General features: G+C 42.1%; 1 protein-coding gene across 1 annotated transcript in view; it reads right to left on the reverse strand.

Annotated features, from left to right (window-relative positions):
• Positions 1 to 14037, reverse strand: part of DOCK2 (dedicator of cytokinesis 2) — a 424170-nt gene that overhangs the window by 297065 nt on the left and 113068 nt on the right. Inside the window, exons 24-25 of the mRNA XM_044229734.1 lie at positions 8947 to 9017; positions 6870 to 6976 (exon numbers count right to left, since the gene is read on the reverse strand). Of these exons, the coding sequence (XP_044085669.1) occupies positions 6870 to 6976; positions 8947 to 9017 (178 nt within the window). The remainder of the gene's footprint in view (positions 1 to 6869; positions 6977 to 8946; positions 9018 to 14037) is intronic.

Consider the following 14037-nt stretch of genomic DNA (forward strand, 5'->3'; position numbering starts at 1 on the left):
AGTAGGCACATAAACAAATCATAGCCCTTATTTGTAAGGCGTCCACTTCATCAACACAGACAGCCCCGTGAACAGGCAAGTAAGAGAGCAGATACCACGTATTACGGTGCCAGTCGTACTACACACTGTGGGAGCCATTCCTTGCTGCCCACACTGCTCTCCTTTCCCCCCCTTAAGCTCCTGGCATTGTGCTTCCAACTCCAGAGTCATCGGCCAGAGGACCATCTTTATCAGAATCCCCTTGGAGGGCTGGTACCATACATTATCTAATCCACCCTCCTTGCCAACATCTTCAGGGTCAGAATCTTTGTCATAGGGTCCAGGAATCTGCAACTTTAATAAACTCCCCAGGTGCACCTAAGGTTTGAGAAATCTCCCTCACAGAGGGTCTATCCCTTGTTTTATCCCCTTTGTGAATTGAGGATAGTAATCTGATCACACTGAACTCTCTACTGTCCCACCTTCCCCTATTAGTCAGGTATCCTGCAGCCGCCCCATTTTTATAGCCCCCGGGGGAGAGGTGGGGAAGGCTTCCTCAGAAAGGAAGAATATGTGACACAGGGGAAGGCTAGTGACCCCTCTGCCTGAGACTGGGATATATAGCCACATATGTATGTGTGCCAACATTCCCTCTTGAGCCAAAGTCCCAAAGAGAAAAAATTTTGGATAGATTGGGGGAAAATCAAAAGCTAATTCTTATTTCCTTTCCTAATTTGGTCCCTGGAACACTGTGCCAGATGCAACATTGGAAAGAGAGAGGGGAATATTTTGAATCTGAAAGACTGGTTACATTTGAAGCCACAAGATACCATTAAATGAGAATTTTAAGTTGCCACAGTACAAAGCAAAGACTCAAAAAGATCAGACTATAAACCAACAAAGAAACAAAAATTAGAAGCTTTTATCATTTTTGCACATTGAACTTGATACAGAAATTTGCAAACTTGCAACAGTTGTATCCCCACTACTTCCCAGGCTCCACCTATAGTGGATAAATCAGTAAATGCTGAATGGGATGGGGCTGAACTTCCTACTTACTGTAGACATCAGGTTTGGGTCTTAAAGGGATTAGCAGGAGCTATTGGTCAGTGGCTGGTGTGGAGGAAGGCACTGGGGAGGGAGAATGCCTCCTAGGCAATATTTGCAAAGAGAAGACTTGTGGAAGGCTGTGTACAATGTTGGAAGAGATAAGAAGCCCACCACAAGACTAGTGCATGTCCTGGGAGGAAGAGGAGTTGTTCCCTTACTGCCTTTTCCCTCCAGAGCCCCACCTGATGTGGACACCCTGAGCCCTAGGTGGCCTGCTAACACCACTGCTTGCTCTGAAAAGCTGCAGCAACATAGCTACTACTGATATCAAGAGTCCCATTTTCCACCCAGGCAAAAGTCCCTGGGCACAGCTGTAAGAGAGTTTCCCAGCATTTGAAACAGCGACAAAGAGTGGAAGATGGAAGAAAAAAATTCCGGCAGGAGGCACTTTTTTCTAATATCAAGAAGGAAGCACTTTCAAACAGAAAATAGGCACTATGGTCTCCTTTTTATTCATTCTGAGAATAAAGCAGATTTAGGAGAAGGAAGATGAGTTTTGTTATTCAAATAACTTGGGTTCTGAATCCAGCTCTAATGCTTAATACTTGTGAATGGCAGAGACAACACTCATCAAATATTCCACGTGCGTTCCTTCACTTCCAGATTCCCTTGCAGCTGGGTTGGGAACTTGTGTTGGGTTCTGGCCAAGGGACTTTGGATGGACGTGGTGGGTGTCACTTTCAGGCTGTGGTAGTTAATAAGAGTGGCTATCCATCCTCCCTCCCTCTTCCCTTCTGCATGGAGGCCATAGTACCAGCTGGAATAGCTTCAGAAGGGACAAAATGCACAGAGCCCTCATCAGACTTTGTAAAAGAGAGAAATAAATCTTCACATTGCTAGACCACTGAGATTTGGGGATGTATGTCTTACCCCAGCATCACAGAGCCTAATACATGAATATCCTAATATACTGTGTAATATTTGGTCTCATTGAGATGAAAGTTACTTGACTTTCCAGGCCTTGGTTTCTCCATCTATAACATGGGAATAATAACACCTATGATATTGGCTTATAGTGAGAATTTAATACATATTTAATAACACCTAATGCATAGTTGGCATTTAATACATATAAGTCTTTTTCTCCAAAATGCAATTGATTACATTATTATTCTTTTGGCTATTGTTGTTATACACTAGACGTAACAGGTGCTTTTAAATAAGTAGCAAGCGCGTCAAGTACTCTGCTGGTTGTTTTACATACATTATCCCATTTTTGTAGCTAAAGGAATCAAGGTTCCAAGGGCTATTTGTTCAAAGGAACACAGCTAGTAAGTGACCAGGGCGGGATCCGAAACAAGAATTACCTGAATCAAAAGTCCATATTCTCATGGCAACATTCCTATTCACGTCCTCAGAGGTGGACTCTCGGAGGCTCAGAGATATTGCATAATTTCACCACGCAAAGTAATACCAGCACAATGAGAGGCCTTTCCTCTATCCCCAGGCCAGTGCTTCTGTGTGTGCGGATTAACGAAGATAAACCCCCTATGGTATTGGGCGCAGCCATCTATGCCCTTACCCCCCACAGTGAACTGAGGTCCTCGCAGCCCCACATGCTGTGGGCAACAGATAAGAGGAAGAAGAAAGAAGGAAATGACATCCTGAAAAAAGAAAAGCTAGATGCTTTGTACTCACGGAAGAGCTTCTCAATAAAGTTTCCAAAGAAAAGCCCACTAGTTGAAAATAAACACTGGAATAACTTCCAAATCTCTGTCAGAACCCTGTCTCTGTCTCTGTCTCTCTCTCTGTCTCTGTCTCTCTGGGTTCCATCTCTCCCTCTCCTCCTCGTCTGTTTGTTTTGGAAGTTGAGAAAAATGAGCAATGTGGATCCTAAAGCAGTTTACACTGAACCAGATGGTTCATCTGATTAGCATCAGACTAAAAAGACACATTACTTAGAGATTAGGTTCTCATAGGGACAAATCTGTTCCAAAGGCGCATAAGGTTTGCTTTTCTCGTAGACTCCCCTCAGAGCTTTCTGGGAGCACGTCTATTCCTTTCTTCCATCACCACCAGCAAGCAAGTCTGGGCTTGAGTTGAAGAAGACCGCAAATTAGTCTCCACAGATTTCCTAGCTCTTCTCTCCCTGAACCCTGAAGTCATTCACACCAGGTGAGCTCCTCCCTGTGTGACCCTGGCTGCTTGAAATTCTTAACCCTCTGATACCTCAGGCTTAAAAGCCATATCATGCCACTGAGTCCACACAACAAACCACTGAGACCCGTTCTGTGGTTATGCCCACTTTACAGATGAGGAAATTGAGAGTTATAAGGATTAAGTAATTCACTCAAAATTACAGGTCTAGTAAGAGTTGAGACTAGTTGCTCCCATGAAATAAAAAGGGGGAAAGTGTGTGTATTTGTATGTTAAAAGAGCCCCATGGAACAAACCATCATAAAGGATGACTAGCAAATGTTCCAAACTATTTGACTATGTTGAGGCCTACAGCAAGATAAACAATAAGATGAGAAAGCACAAACAGCTCACTTTGACCTATACTTCTTATAGGCATACATAGCATGGGCCCTTTGCAAAACTATGGGGAAATGAAATTAAGACTGGACAAAACCATTCAAAACCAGAGTAAGAAGCACATAGAGGCCAAGACCCTTTTATTGATTAAGTTCTGTGTTTCTTAGAGGTTGAAGATATACATGTAGCTTCCAGGAAAGCAAGGAAGCTTGGCTTAGGGCTACATGTAACTGTCAAACATGAAGGGACTCTCTTACTGAAAAGAATTGGAAGGTCAGAACAGAAGCTAGGAAAATGAAGGGAGCAGAAGAAATAGTAGCCATAACCCCAGTAATAACAGCTACTACTTAGTATAGTACATTATGCTATGATAAATACTTTAAATGCAGTATTCACCAATTAGCCCACACAACAGCCTTCTAAGACAGACATTATTATTTTTCCATTTTATAGATGAGCTTACTGAGGTTCAGAGAGGTTAAGAAAATTGCCTGTGGTCACACAGCTGATAAGAAGATGAACTAGGGAGGAATTCAACCCAGGCCAGGATACAAGAACAATGCCTCAACCAGTAAACCTTCTCTCTCCCTCTTCGCCATAGGATCCTCCTGAAGATAGGCCAATAGGATAGTCTGCCAACATTTCAGAAAGTACTTAAAAGCCTTCTGGCCCCTCTGCTTGATGTCAATACAAATGTTTAAGGCTGTGAGTACCAGCTAATGTCACCGACAATACTCCAGGCAATTTGCACATCTGGCAGTTAAATGAGTGCAGGCTCAAAGCAAATCCCATCCCCGAGGCACAAGACACTTCACAGGGAGAACAACAGGAGGGATTTCATTACAGCTCAAACTGGGCCAAGGAATCAAACTCACCTAATTTAAGGGTATAAAGGAGACACTCACCCAGGAGCCAGTGACCCCCCAGTAAACATATGAATTCAGATTGTATTCATTTGGAACCTGAACACTTAAGAGAGGATATGAGTTGAAGTTTCCCTTTGGGGTTATTTTGGGAAGAGGATTCACATAGCAAATCAATCACAGGAGAGCAGTTACCTCCTCTCTACACATACTGCTTTCACATGTGAACCAAGGATGGACAGACTAATTATATATAGCCTCCCCTTTAAAGGGGTCCCCAAAGAGCTCTCTGTTCACTTATTTCTAGTCTCTGTAAGTGTTTAAAGGTAAGAATTTTGCATTTCATTTCTAACTGTGTACAACACTGGGGCTGGCCTTCTGTCTGTTAATATTAATCAGAGGGTTTTTACTGAATCTGGAACTCAGAGACACAGCAGGACTGGTGAGCAGCAGCTGTCCAGCCTGCTCTGTGATTATGCTCACTCTCAGGGGCCACCACCGGCCCAGGAGATGTGACTCCAGTAAAGGAGTTACTCTGACTTCCAGCAGCCTGGAGTTGACACCACATGCCCCTTCCAGGATGGTGTGAGCACTCCATCTGGCCTTGATGCTAAGCCGGGCCCCTGACAATGACCGCAGCTCAGAACAACTAAGGCGAGCCAAGTAGCCCCACCCTCTGCTGCCTGTGCGGTGCAGCACCATATGTAGCTAAAGTCACCCTTGCCACATCCCTGGGGTGGGACTCGATTCATCTCCACAGTGACTCCACCTGAAATCCGGGAAGAAACTGCTGGGGTGGGAAGGGGCAGGCATACTTCAAAGCTTTCAGAGTGAGGGTAATTCATTCTGATGGGAAAGTCAGAACATGAAAACCACAGAACGCTCAGTTTTGAAAACCCAGTATATAAGAAATGCAAAAAGACTTATCAGGATTAGTTTCTGATCACCTTGCAACAATCCACCTTGCACAAACAAACCATATATTTATTGCATTAATCTGTTGTTATGCATCTGTGTGAATGGTCAGGAAACCACAGACATGAGTATAAAATTACCAAAAAACTTTCCTTCTTGTGCCCTTCTCCTACCCTTAACTCCAGGGATAGGGATTCAGACAGCAATTCTGGATTGGGGGGAAAAGAATATCTACAGTGAAGTGGTTCTGGAATATTTCTGCGACTTTCAGGCAATTTTCATAAATATTCAAGCCTAACTCTCCGAATAAATCTCAGTTGGGCGATGACGGGTTCCCCTGCTTTCTAAGACCTCTTATTCTTGCTTCTCATTTTATCACTGATACCAGTGTGGACCCAGAGGAATTAAAAAATTGGGAAGTGTTGGCCTGAGTACAGAGAAAACAGTGTTGACCCCCAAAAGTCATTTTTTTTTCCACCCTCACCGATAGGAGTGATGTTGGAAACGTCAAGTGTTGCTTGGGATGAGATGGATGTTGAATATTGAATTTTAACCCTGCCTAGTCATATTCAGAGGTGTGGCCATTGAGCTCACCAACCTCAAAAACAGGGAACCACAAGGTTCTTAGCGGTGGGGCCCTGGTCAGGGGACGGGTGGTTATCAGAGATCAGTGTGGGGTGAGCAGAAGCTCTGACCATCACTCCTGCCCAAAGCCACTGTCATTCCCCGCTCTCCAGGAAATACCATTATGTGAAGAGAGACAAGGTATAGAACAGTGGGATATTTGCTACTGTTTGAGTAATAAGAATACTAATAAAAAGAAGAGAGAAAACAGAGTCTGTATATATCCGATTGCTGATAGTCTCCCTGGAAGCAAACACAAGAAATTGGAAACACCAGTTGCCTCCAGAGAAGGGATCCTCTGACTCTGCAGGGGGTTTGGAGCGACTCTTTTCACATGGAGCCTTCTCATACCTTTGCATTTGGATCCATGGAGATGCATTACCTATTCAAAAGTAATTCACATTTTTTTCAAAATGAAGACAAAACAAACCCCTCTAACTCCTATTCAGTCAGAATCTCTGAGAAGGGTCATGGGAATCTGCCCGATTCTTCTAGATTGTTCTTTCCCTTTGGAAACTTTGAGAACTTCTCTGTGACACACTCCTTCTACCAAAAGAAAGTTCACCTGCTTCCACTCAAGTTGAACACAGGTATGTACATATAAACCATGCAGGGGGGAAAAACCTCCCGGCAGAATGACCTAAAGTATAGGACTCCAAATTTACCACCTCATTAAACTCTCTCGGGAGGAGCAAACGATGCAACCAAAGCTTCTTAAAATCAATTTAGATTCTCATAGCTAAAGTTGCCAGCCATTTTCTACTTTGTGCATTTACTCCAACCAAAGCAGTTGTACAAAAGAAACATTTGAGCCACGGGTGGGTTGTTCCGGCCCACTCAGTTCATGAAGAGCATCGTGAAATTTCTGGCAACACCCATCCCATCAGCATGCTTGGCACTCACCTTGTTTCTTAAAGAGGTTGCTCTGGACTATCTCATTCATGGATTGGACTTTCTGTTTCTGGAGTTTCACTGGGGGGATGCAGGTGTAGAACTCATACAGGAGTTGGCTGAGGGCAGGAAAAACAGGAGTGCAGAGGACCAGTTAGATCAGTGTTTCCCACATCCTGGCTCTTATAATCTATGCCCAAGCTGCCAGTATGGCATTTCTGCCTCTAGAAATGCCATACATCTTGTCCCTTGCCTCCCCCTCCAATTCCTGGCAAAGCATTAGATGCATAGTAAGCCTATGTGTGGTTACTGTTAGTGCTGACTACTAATGCATCCAAAGAGATGTGGAAACCTGAAAACAAAACCACTAGCCCTGAGCGCTTACGTGTGTCAGACACATGCTCAGCTCTTTACATCTGTTATGCCCTTTAAACCTCACAACTGCATGACGTAGATACAATACATATCCCAGTGTATGAGTGGAAAAACTGAAGTTCAGACAGGTTAATTAACTTTCCCAAGGTTGCACAGCTAGGGGGCTCAAAAAACAAAGATTTAAAACCAACTTCTGACTTTCTTATCATACCACTCTATTTACTAACATTTTATAACTAATAATGCTTTATACATGTTGGGCGCCTGCGTGGCTCAGTTGGTTAAGCAACTGCCTTTGGCTCAGGTCATGATCCTGGAGTCCTGGGATCAAGTCCCGCATCCGGCTCCCAGCTCCATGGGGAGTCTGCTTCTCCCGCTGACCTTTTCCCGTCTCATGCTCTCTCACTCTTTCTCTCTCAAAAAAATAAAAAAAAAAAATCTTTAAAAAAAATAATGCTTTATAAATCTTAAGATCAAAAGTGTCCTTAATTTAAAAAAAAAACAAAACTATGAAAAATTGTGGGTTAGAAGCAGTTTGGGACATGAAAAAGGAGATCGTTCTTCCACGACAGTGTGAACATAAAAACACCACTGAAACAGAATTACAGCCCCTGTCAAGCTTTCCAAAATCGGCTCACTGTGTTCACGCATTCCTTCAAGGACATGTTAAGCATCTATTTGATGTGTGACAGGCAACGTGCACAGCAGTGGGGATACAATAGGAGCAGACGTGACCCCAGTCGGCATGGAACTTACATTCTCATGGAGGTCGACACCCAACACAGAGGCAAACAAGTCAGTACGAGAGGAAACATGCAATGAAGACAAGAAATAGGGAGTTGTATCAGAGAGTAATGGTATAGGGGCTGGTGGAGGAATTGAACGGATTTACAATATTCAGAGGTAGCTCCTCTGAGAAGAGAACATGTAGTCTGAGACGAGCAGGATGAGAAGAAGCCAGCAGAAACCTTGGTATGAAGACAAAAAGGCCATGAGTGAAAACACTGATGAGATCCAAATCATGTCTAGAGTGCAATGAATAGAATCACAGTAACGTTCATGCCTCGGTTTTGACGATTATGCCACAGCTAGGTAAGACTTGGACTTATTAAGGGAATTTGGGTGAAAGGCATATGTATACTATCTGTGCAACTCTTTTCTAGATCTTAAAGCATCTCCAAAGAAAAAGTTTTAAAAATCTTCTATATGTTATCTTGGAACTTAAGCGAATTTAGGAAAAAGAAGGAAAGGCCATATTTGGGTTAGAGGCCTCTATTCTAACAGCATAATCACTTTAAACTAACGTGTTCATCTCATGAGAGAAATTCTTATTCCTGTAAGTGACTGTATGCTCTCTATAGTGCGTACAGGACAAGACTGGGGCCCCAAAATAAACTTCAAGCCCAAATAAGATAATGACATTTACATGAATTACCAGTTCTTTAACCTACGTGTTTGCATTCTGTATCATTTGTGTCATCAAAAAAAGATGCTTATTTTATGTTGGTTTTTTTTTACCAAAGTCTGGCAAAAAAAAAACTGGAATGTAAAAATCTGACACTTGAAAGCCTTATACGGAGTCCCTAACCATGTGCCCTCCCCACCCCAGCTCTGAGTGCCCATGCAGAATCCCCCTCCCCAGAAGCACTCCTCCTCTCCCTCTGAACCCCTGGACTGACATCAGAGCCCAGGAAAGTAAATGGTGAGCTCTCACCTGAGTAACTTTGCATCGAAGACCGTTTCCACATCATGGAGGACAGATGGGATGTATTTCAAAGCCGCCACCTAGGTAGAAAGTGAAATCAACATGAGGGATGCCCATATCCAATAACTCAACATGGTGAGAGGGATCAAGGAGAACGACCCTGAACCCTGGGCACTCCTACAAAGGTTCAAGGCTCTGTATGTATATTGAAACATTAGCTTGTACTTCTGTGATGACAAAAGTGAGCTACAACTTCTATCTTCAAGGAGGCAGTAGTATGTATGATGATCAGAGACTTTGACGTTAGACCCTTGCTGTCAAATCTTGGTCCTACTCCTAGTAACCGTGTGGTTTTGGACAAAACACTTAACCTCTCAGATGTGTCAATGTCCTTCTCTGTAAAATAGGGACAATAATACCTATTTTGACTGGAAGAATTAAAAAATCATGTACGTGAGTCATCTGACAGAGAGCCAGGCATGTTTTGGGTACTGCCAAATGGGAACTGGAAGATGGATGGTGTGTTTACATTGTTTTGTGGGTGGCAAGGACAGCTTGGACGGAGTTATTTATATTTTCTCTCTCTGGCCATTTTGTGGCCAATGGTGGGCATGTTTTGGACCACTAGCCAGGTTAGTGTACTAGCTGCATGTTGTGGTGTCCTGTTTCCTTCCTCTGCATAAGTTAACTGATGCATCCAGAAGTATGAGACCCACCCAATCCCTTGCATCACAGCATCCTTATGAAGCAGCAGAGAAGACTGCAGTTTTGACAGAAAAGGTTATAAGTCACATGGCTGGAAAATAATACTCAGGCATCTAGTGGAAGGATGTATTTTTACAATTTCTTTTTATTTTTCTTTATATCCTAAGTGTTCCATAGTCAACATATATCAATCACCCTTTAGTAATCAAAACAAAAAAAATATTGAAAATTCTTTTCTTAAAGAAAATCTTACTCGTAATCATATACAACTGAGCTTCTTAATTAATATATATAATAATTATCACTGTTTTCTGAGAAATTTTAGTGGAGCAGACACTGAACACTTAAGAGATTATTCTGTTAAACCTTATGTCAGCCGTACAAGGGAAATACTATTTTCATAGATAAGGAACCTCTGGTGCATCGGGATTAAATAACCAGCCCAAGATCACACAGTTAGCAAGTAGAAGAACTAAGATTCAAATTCAGGCAGCCACTCCGTGTAAACCTTAAGTTACATGCCCACCTCACTCAAATAGCAACTGTCTCTCTCTGTGTTTCATCCTTTTCTTTTTCCTTTTTTATAATTTTTTGAAGTCAATAATATATGTGCAATGTAAAAAACATCACACAGGATAAAGTGTTAAGGTGAAGATTGTCACTGAAGTCCCACATCTCCATCTCCATCTCAGCCCCAATCCTTATACCCCAGATGGGCTACTATCAGTGAGTTTCTTTTCAGACTGCTTTCTATGCAGGAATGCTTATATGTAAATGAGTGTGTGAGTGTGTGTGTGTGTGTGTGTGTGAGATTTAGATAGTTCTGCACCCTGTACCCTACTTCTTGCAGTAAATCATACAGCACTGATATATCTGCATGTCATTTCACAGATACACTCTCTTTATATCCAATCACTACAGCAATGCCCTTATGTGTACACAGTATCTTCTTTAACCCCTCCCCTATTGATGGACAGACTTCATACTATTTTCAGTTTTTCTTTATTATAAAACTGTGGTAAGAAAAGAGTTAATATATACATTCAAGTACCTGTAAAAATCTCTGTAGGATAGACAATTCAAAGACAAATTAGTGCATCAAAATGTGATATATATATATATATATATATATGTATATATATATATATTTTTTTAAAGGAAATGCTGTTATATTACCTTAGGAAGAAACAGCAACCAACCAATTTCCTTTTACTCCTTTCCCTATAACCCTGCTAACACGGGTACACAAATCTTTTTAGTTTGTCAATGTGATATCTAATTTGCAACTGCAATTTACAAATCGTTGGTTTCTAGTGCATTGGGCACTTTTTCTATATTTATTAAATATCTGTATTTACTAAATTGCTTGTTCATATCTTCTCATTTTTGGGGAGTGATTTATCTTCTTATTTGTATGTGGAATTCTTTATGTATCATTAGAATTAACCATTTTGCAGTAACATGATTTAGAAGAATTTCCTCTTGCTTGTTCTGTTACTTGTCCTTCAGATTTGTTTATCATATCTTTTCATTGCACAGAGGAACTTTAATCTGTATGTTGTCAGATTTGTCAGACATTTTCTTTATAGTTATTGGATTTTTTTGTCTAGGAATTTATTTTTTTGTTCTTTCAAATCAAGATGACAAGCGATAACAAGATTCCAAAGCTAATGCTCTGTTGTTCCATAGGATGATGTTAGGTAGGTATTCTGTGAGGGGAAAAGGGCTTTGCAATAAAATAATTTGGGGAAACTCTGGTTTAAGCAAAAACAAACCAGTGAGCTTTTTTGCTGTTGTTGTTAATTGCACAACTTTTTAGAATTTTAATATGCTAAGACACACTATAGCATGCCTCTAGGCAGTTACAGTATCCAGTGCATTTCAACCTAGTTGGTCAGGACCATTTTTACCAGGAGACACCAAACAGATGTAGCAAAAACGTATGCTTGAAAGGCTGGGCAAGCAAAAGAATAGAATGACTAAGATGAGTTTGGGCCCATGGGAAGTAAGCAGATAGGTGGAACCCGCACTCTCTCAAAAAAAAAAAAAAGAAAAGAAAAAAGAGTCATTTTTGTTTACCTGTTCTAACATCGTGCTAGCCAAATCTAATACATCAGTAAGCTGCACTTCTCCCATGGGAATACCTAATTACAATGTCTAAATTCTAAAAAGATCCCCTATGCTGAGGCATATGCCCTAAAAAGAACTGGTCCAAGCACTCTCAGCAAACTGTTCCTTCATCCACTCAGACCAAAGAACATAGAACTCTGGGCCCATGGGGACTTGGCAAGAACCGCAGTGTCCCACCCAGCACCTGCATGTGCCAAGGTCCAGTGCTTCACACCCTGAGCCTCAGCATCTTCATGTGGGGGGAGGGGGATGATGTAAAACAAAGTATGTTATATACCTATTGTAATGTCCAGCACATGGTAGGCCCCAAAGGCGTGAGTACTGAATTTCATCTCTCAAACTTCGGCCCTCTCTCCCCAGCAACTGGACAAAGTACAGTATGTACTCATTAGAGGTAAGACCAAAGTGAAGACAAAAACAGAAGTCACGCCCTCAGCAAGTGGGGAAAGCCAGGACTGCATTGTCCCCAGCAAGTTACTGGCTTTCACGGGCTGCCTGCCATTCCAGGGCTTGGAGGCGATGCTCCAGAACGGCAGTCACCGGGAGTCCTGCATTGACAGGAACACTTACACGCTTCAGCTGATAGTGAGGAGGACTTGGATGGGGCTGGGACAAGGGCTGTTTCAGAAGGAGCCAATCTTCCCAGCTTCTCAGCTCGTGGCTGGCAATAAAGTAAAACAAACGAAGTAGCTGTCACCCTGAGACTCTGAGGGTGTTATCAGCTCGACTGGAGAGTATTAAACCTCCATCTGGTCCAGGCGGCCTCCCAGAGAATTGACAGGCCTGTGGTTTTCTTTTCCAACAAGGGCGGCCCGCCTCTGACCCAGGAAGTCTGCAGCACTGGCCCCAGGGCTCCTGTCCATAGTTCTCCCCTTCACTGGGCTCTCACACAAGTGAATGGACTAATAGCAGGTAGGTTTAGCAGGTGCAAGCAGCAAGCTCCCCCAGAAGGCAGAGCAGCTAAGCCATAGGACCCCCTGGGGACCTCCATTTGTTACATGTTTCTAAGGCCTGGAAACTAGAAACAGCTTGGCTTTCTCTACCTATTGGCCTCTTGGGAACTATGTTGCTTTATTGTTGATGTAATTTTTACTCTCATTAATTCTACTATTATATATAAAATGATATTGTTATGTCATCACTTTCATTCTGTAGTATATATTCCTATATTATATAATATTTAAGAAAAATATACACAGATAAGTTTATATGTGTGGATGTATATAAAGGTATATAATAGGATTATTAATTATATGGTCTTAAAATAACAACCATTATTGGAAACTTTAAATGTGTCAAATAAATTACATGCATGACCTCACTGCACTTTATAATTGCTCTATGAATAGATACTCTCATTCCATTTTATCAGCAAGGAAACTATGGCACAGAGAGGTGAGGCAATTTGCCACACAGCTAATAGGCAGCACAGTAAGAATTTGTACCTGATTCTGTCCCACTGTGCCCCAGCCAGTGTGTTTTGCTACTGCCCACCTTGCTTTAAGGAAGAGCTTCCATCTTGACAAGTGAGGAGGATTTGGTAGGGGAGAGAAGGCTGATTTGGGGAAGGAAGTAGAAAAAGAATTTTTCTTCTCTATGGGAATAATTTTTGAAAAGAAGATACAGTTTTTCTGATACCTCCTCAGTTAAGGATCTTCCTCACCACATATAGCAGGGTTTCTAAGAATGAACACTGGGAAAACATTTGTCAACTTAGTGATTAGCTTATCATGTGGCACTGAGTGGATTTCCTAAATTAATCACCAACTCTGGACCCTCTCAAAGGCTAATTTCAGGGGCACCTGTGTAGCTCAGTTGGTTGGGCATCTGCCTCCGGCTCTGGTTGTGGTCTCCAAGTCCTGGGATCGAGCCCCACATCTGGCTCTCCCTTCAGGGACGAGTCTGCTTCCTCGCTCTCTGTAATCTCTCTAACTCTCACTCTCTCTCAAATAAGTAAATAAAAATCTTTAAACAAAACAAACGACCAAAAAAAAAGGGGGGGGACTAATTTCAGCTTCAAGAAGAGAACCAGATCCAAAACAAGCAACACTGGTGTCACTGACCCAGAGATAAGTAATGGGAGGGAGGACACTTGAGATGACTGTTACCCAGATGGACTTCCCCAGAACAAATAAACCTGGACTGCTAGAAAACAGGAACTATTTAAAAATCACAAAAATCAAACCAAACACTCCCTCAAATTCAAAGAGGATTTGTCTTTTGAGTATTTCCAGGCTCCCTTCTCCAAATGGAGTAAGAGTGAAC

This window comes from Neovison vison, chromosome 1, assembly GCF_020171115.1.
Source record: "Neovison vison isolate M4711 chromosome 1, ASM_NN_V1, whole genome shotgun sequence".
Taxonomy (NCBI): Eukaryota; Metazoa; Chordata; class Mammalia; order Carnivora; family Mustelidae; genus Neogale; species Neogale vison.